General features: G+C 38.2%; 1 protein-coding gene across 2 annotated transcripts in view; it reads right to left on the reverse strand.

Moving 5' to 3' along the window:
* Positions 1-1,197, reverse strand: part of LOC136864747 (uncharacterized protein F54F2.9) — a 112,700-nt gene extending 111,503 nt beyond the window's left edge. For both annotated transcript variants that reach the window (XM_067142102.2, XM_067142101.2), the window contains exons 1-2: positions 1,025-1,197; positions 774-934 (exon numbers count right to left, since the gene is read on the reverse strand). In XM_067142102.2, coding sequence (XP_066998203.2) covers positions 774-914 — 141 coding nt within the window. In that variant the 5' untranslated portion in view covers positions 915-934; positions 1,025-1,197. The remainder of the gene's footprint in view (positions 1-773; positions 935-1,024) is intronic.
* Positions 1,198-6,640: the final 5,443 nt, after the last annotated feature.

A 6,640-nucleotide genomic window follows, 5' to 3' on the forward strand; every position in this document is an offset into this window, starting at 1 on the left:
ACTACCAATCACCTTTCCAATTCTTTTCATGTGACTTATTATTTGTGTCCTCAATTAGTAAAAGGTGCTAATTTTCTCGTATGGTAAACATGAGGTAAAGGACATGATGTTCCACAGGCAATATCATATGGGCTCCATGATAAATACTACATTCATTGATACCTTTAAGTGTTAGTGAAAGGAATCTGTAACTGTTGTATTCTTAACACATGCTGGCAACCAATTACAGTATAATAAACAATTAATTTATATGGGAATATATAGCATTAGGAATTAACTCCTAAAGCATACTAATTTCAAAGTTTAAACCACTCAAAATTGTCTTAATTCCTTAAAAACAGTGATAATATTACCGAAACTCCTTCAATCGACAATAAAATATGCAAGTAACTATATTAGAAATCCCTAACTGGAATAGTTCAATGAAAACAGTGCACTGTGCCCCAATGTACAAACTGATAGCCCTGCACTGAAGTGTACCTTTCGAGCTTCATACTTAAGAAAAGCTGAAAGTGGCAATCATACCAAATCTTCCCTTATATTGAACACAATTGCCTTCTTCTTGGACATTCCTACAGCACACACAATTTTGGAGCATTATTCTTAATGACATTTGAGAGTGACAGGAGGGTAAATCAAACTCAAGACAGGCCTATTTGGCTAATTTGGAATGAAACCTTCACTGACAAAAAGCTGAAATATGCTCAAATAAGGCTGTCTTCAACAAAATAATGGTACTCGTACAAATGAAAGTTAAAAGAAAATATATATACCTCTGGTACTCCAAGCAGCGAATAAAAGTTGGTTTCTATTTCTTCAACCAGGTCAAAAATTTCAAGTTCCTCGGTGTCCCAACAGCGACCAAAACCGATAATAAATCCAATGAAGAGAAAGCATGATGTGCAAAGCTTCATGGGTCCCACTTTCACAGAACCTGTGCCCAAGAAAAAAATTAATAACACTGCCACACACTAACATTACTGCACTTGATAGGAGGAATGACGAAAGTGCATTGAAACGGTACCTTGCAGTTTGTTGTTTACGTTCAACAAACGCTGCAGAGTTACTGTAATATTCTAACAACAACAGTAACCCTAAAAAGCGCAACTTAACGACCGTCTGACATTTATTTAGCAAACTTTACGTTACACCCTTGCCAACACGATCAACGTCACCATGACAACGTTAAGAGTCACTCTCCATTGCACTACAAAAACGACAAATGAACATCGAAAATGTCAGGGTAGGAAACCTTGAGTGGACATTTCCCGTTACAAACCACAGAAAGCTATTTTATTCATCGACTGGTGAAAGAAATTTAGGCTGTATAATACCGGCCATGCTGTATAATTCCCAAAGGTTGGAAAGCATCAAAGTCCTATTTCGCGAATCAGGCGCGTGGAGGAGTCACAACCTACTGGCAAATTTATATAAATAAAATTGTAGGGGGTCCGCTGTCTGTAATTTCTTTTGTTTTGCCAATTTTTCAGATATTTATCCGTTTTAGGTCAACTCAAGACCGAATCGGTGGTTTTTACGTTTCGTGTCTGTTTGTCTGTCTGTTTGTCTGTTCCACCATCACGTCGAAACGGCTGGATAGATATCAACCAAACTTCATATTTAGAGTATACTCATCCCGGGGAAGGTTTCGATATGCATATCATTTTAAAATCTTTGAATAGGCTACTCGGGGGGTTTATTGGAAAAACAGAATGGTTTTTCCACCATCACGTCGAAACGGCTGGATAGATCTCAACCAAACTTCATATTTAGAGTATACTCATCCCGGGGAAGGTTCCGATATGCATATCATTTTAAAATCTTTGAATAGACGGGGGTTTGTAGGAAAACCTGAATGGATTTTCCACCCTCACGTCGAAACGGCTGGATAGATCTCAACCACACTTCATATTTAGAGTATACTCATCCCGGGGAAGGTTTCGATATGCATATCATTTTGAAATCTTTGAATAGACGGGGGGTTTATAGGAAAATCAGAATGGTTTTCCTCCATTTTCTCTTATACTATTGATTTTCTGTAAACTTCGTTTACTGTACGTGAAACGTCTCTTCATTATAAACAACTTTTGTTATGTTCATAATTTACCTTACTCTTCACATGACGGAGAAATTTACTATTTTCCGCTGGTATCATGCTCTGCATTGAGTGACCGACAGACCGCCAACGAACCTACAGGTTACCATGGCAACGTCTCTGACTGCATGCCAGCAGGGAAGTAACGTATTGCCATTTTCCTCATCATGCTTTTAAATTCGTGGTTGTTCCTTGGGTAGAAGGCAAGAGAGGCGTCAATCGGCCTATCTGCGGGATATTGGCGGAATATCGTTGGATGTTATAACCGCCCTCGAATAGATTAAGTAATAACACCATTAGTCATCATCTTATTATTTGTTTACCTAAGAATCACTGGACTTAAATTTCTCCTCTGTTACCGCTTTATTATATCCATAACTCACACTAGCATAATTTATTGAGGGGCATTTGATTTTCCAATACATTCACTTGGCATTTACATATTTGTCGTTATCCGGCTGTCCTCAGTTATAATCCATTTTCTATCAGTTTCAACTTTCTTAACTGTATTATTTTCTTCCTTAATTACGCCGTATGTACGCGAGTGCTAGAAACTACTGGATGTATTTCCACCAAGACTCATATTTAGAATACACCTGTCCTTGATAGGTTTTAGGGCAAATATTGTTTCTAAATCCCTGAACTGACTGGGGGTTTATACGAAACCGAAACAGTGATTTTGCACTTCCACAAAATATACACAACCAAACTTAATGGAAATCTACCTACTTTGGTAGAAGTTAAATTCTAAACCTTTTTTCTCATGTGCATCATTTCGATACGAGGATTAATAAGGGAGATATCATTAACGGACCGTTTTTCTGTCCCATCAAGTCCCATCGGACTTGACTCACGAGCGGGTGCGTGTAAAGCGTATTCCTTACAACTTGAAAACTACTGAAGACATTCGAACCAAAATTTATATTTAGCATCCACCTGTCCAAAGGTAGGTTTTAAACGTAAATAACATTTCATGTTCCGGAATGGACTGGCGGTTTATAGGGAACACAAATGGTGATTTTACTCTTCCACAATATATACAGAACAAGACCAAGCTGACTGGAAATCGGCCAAACGTGATTGAATTCCACCTCTAAACCTTTTTTTTCATGTGCATTTTTTCGTCAGGTGGATTAATAAGGGAGATATCATGAATGGTCAGTTTTGCAGGTTAAGTCCAGCGGACTTAGCCCAAAAGGTGTTGTACGTGGAGCAAATTCCTTATCTATCTTTATAAATCAAATCGTAACGACTGTGTGCCTCTACACTGACTATTTTGGCGAAATTTTCGTACAGTTTCCCTCTAAGGGGTAATAATGACCATCTCCATAATTTTTGGTTTAGTTTCCTGAAAGTCATAATTTTTACCCGCCTCGCCCAAAATCCAGATTGCGGCATAATCTGCCAGAAGAAAAAGAAGATACTTGAAATTTGACAAAATCATACGTTTTAGCCTGTAACGAACGGAAAACATCCTAGATCATTAAATTTTTCACTTTTTATCCCCGAAGAATATCGAAATATGCAGGCAATTTTAATGATGGTGCAGACCTTCGGAAATTCCTATCACATAACGGATTGCACAATCTCCGTTCAATTTGGAATGATCTACAACCTTGGTCTTATGACTTTTTGCCGTATCTGTATTCCTTTTACGTTTGATTTTTGTCTATTAATCGATGTTAAGTCAATTTGGAATTTTCACATGCATAATTCATACTTTCAATTACTTATATGAAATACAGAATCATCAAACTCTTCACGAAAATTGGCCCACCCAGTAGCCATATGTGAGCCAAATGCTATGTATGTAGCTGTCACATAATTATACGAAAAGGAATGTAATGTGAGATAATCTTACAAAACCTTTACCCTGTTCCACGTTTCTAACTCAATCTGACCCAAGAATAGATGACATATCATAGAACCAGCCATTTAGGCCACTAAATCCGGCGTGTCTTATGGTATAATCCTTTCTCGATATGACGTACGTTTAGTAGCAGTTAATTTGTAAATGAAGGTCTTCAATATTGTAAACACGCATATACTTTCGTATGTCGATCTATATATATTCACTGATGTCGATTTTTAGCGATCGAGAAAGGGTGGGTCTGCTATTGTAATCATTACTCCCCACACCGACTTTGACGGGTAGTAGGAAACGGTTCTTTCTCCAACTCCTGTGTAACTGTCATTAGTAAGGAAGGCCTACAATTGTAATGAATAGTTCCCTTCTCGATTTGACTTGCAGAAGGCAAGTGAGTATGCAGTTTTGTTTAAAATTCCCCTACCCGATTGTGTTTGGCAGTAGGCAAGGGTGCCCGCCATTATAAAGAAATGTCCTCATCTAAAATGTGACTGGCATTAGGCATAGTGGCCTGCTATTTTGATGGAAACTCACCAACGTGGTGTGACTGGCAGTAAGCTGGCTGGATGTAGGAAAATGGGCGTGGCATTATAATGATAACTGCACAACTCAATTTCGAGTGATAGAAGGGTAATTGCCTACCATTATAATAGAAACTCCTCAACTGTAATCTGTCTGGAAGTAGGAAAGGGGGCTGCCATTTTAACGAAAACTCCCCAAATCGATTCTGTCCGCGTAGTAGGCAATGGGGCCTGCAATTATAATGTAAACTTCCCAACTCGATTGTGAATGGCAATAGGCAAGTGAGCCTGCCGTTATATCACAAATCCGTAACAAACACTTTACATTGGAAACAACATACGGGGACCTCCCCATGTTCTCGGATAACGCTAAGAGACATGCAATTTTAAAACAATCTTATTTACTGCATGTACACTATTTACTTCGATATTCGAATACAATGTAGAATACCGTAGCGAAGCACGGGTACATTCGCTAGTACACTATACAATAGTGGACACTTCTGTATTCTCCAGTACTAAACTGAGAGTCTTGTTAAAAGTAGCGCACCTGGCGGCGCGACCTTGAACATCAGGCGGCAAGATTGAAACTACAAAAATTGCAGGTAAAAATTGATAGAAATAATGGAACTAAATAATGATTTTTGCTTTGTTCTGAGACGAAAGATAAATATAAATAATGAAATTCAATAATGATTTTGTTTTGTTCGAACCCTTGGCTGAATTGTCAGCTTTGAGGCCTTCGGTTCAGAAGGTCCCGGATTCGATTCCCGGCCGGATCGGGGATTTTAATCGCGGCTAATTAATTCTTGTGGCTCGGAGACGGGGTGATAGTTTGTTTTAACATTTTTCTCTTCATATTCAGACAACACACAACACTTCCAACCACCATAGAAACATGCAATAGTAAATACTAGACCTCGGATTTTTACGTGCTTAAATGTTATTTTACCTGCCTAAAATACACTCTCAAATAGGTTCTAAAATAATTTTTTGCAGCTTCAAAATTACATATTTTAATACGCATCAATTAAAATACCATGTTTATTTTGTTACAATGATCATAACTCGTTAGGGGGAAATATAAAACAACTTTCACTCACCTCTTTGCTGTAAACTTGACAGAATATAATTTTACCATCCAATGTGAAATTGGGAAACTACAGTAACCACTTTTTAAGTAAAAGCCACTTGGAACCTGACACTTTTGGCATAATTCACAGTGTATTGTGTACTACTACACTGTTTCAAGGCCGTCCTGCTATGTGCGCTTGCAATCAATGTCTTGTTATATCTCGCAAAGTGGCACGTATTATCTAAAGTGCATTTGCTACTAGCCCATCCCGGCACTTCTTCATGTTTACATGACGTTGGCTGGTGGAAATGTCTAAAAAGAACAGTGTCAGGAACAAGAAGGATGAAATCATTAGGAAATTAAACTAAATGCTGGGTGTCCATATTATTAGCACCATTCATTTCACTTCTATCAGATATTAATGCCTGTACCTTTCCATGTACTGTATTTCTTGCCCGCAATATGAACAGCCATTCACTATGCACTAGATAGGGCCATAGGTCATTCCTTTCTCTCATTCTTCAAATAGGTAAAAACGGAATTCTGAAACTCGGTGCAAAATTGTGAACCAGAAGAGTAGGATCCCAAGAGAAATTTCATGATAAGCAGAAAATTGTGGCACTCGCCGAGTATTCATAAATATTGCATTTTGTAACTTCATTTCACCTTAGTTTGTATCAAGGTATAAGATAGACTGATGAGGAAGCAAGTCGCCACTTCCACCGGACAAGTATGTTGCGATAGTGTTTCTAGTTCCGCGAAAGTCTGGTAGACGTCAGTTCAAACTGCGGGCCATTCGTAGCCAGCAGATACAGGGATGGATGTAGGCTCTCTGGCGCCCGGGATAATAGTGTACGGTAATTTACACCCCCACCCCCGCCTTATCGACGCAATGGCGAAGTATGAGGTCTAATATAAACAAAATCAATTGTGGTTATATTAAGTTCTTTTATGAACGAACAGAACAGGTAGGGTACGAATTAAATCATAAAATCATACATTAATACAGATGTGAATTCTAAAACATAGTGGCCTAGGCCTAATTTAAAAATCAACTTAACCAATCAATATTCTTAAACAAC

This window comes from Anabrus simplex, chromosome 2 (assembly GCF_040414725.1).
Source record: "Anabrus simplex isolate iqAnaSimp1 chromosome 2, ASM4041472v1, whole genome shotgun sequence".
In the NCBI taxonomy this organism is placed as follows: Eukaryota; Metazoa; Arthropoda; class Insecta; order Orthoptera; family Tettigoniidae; genus Anabrus; species Anabrus simplex.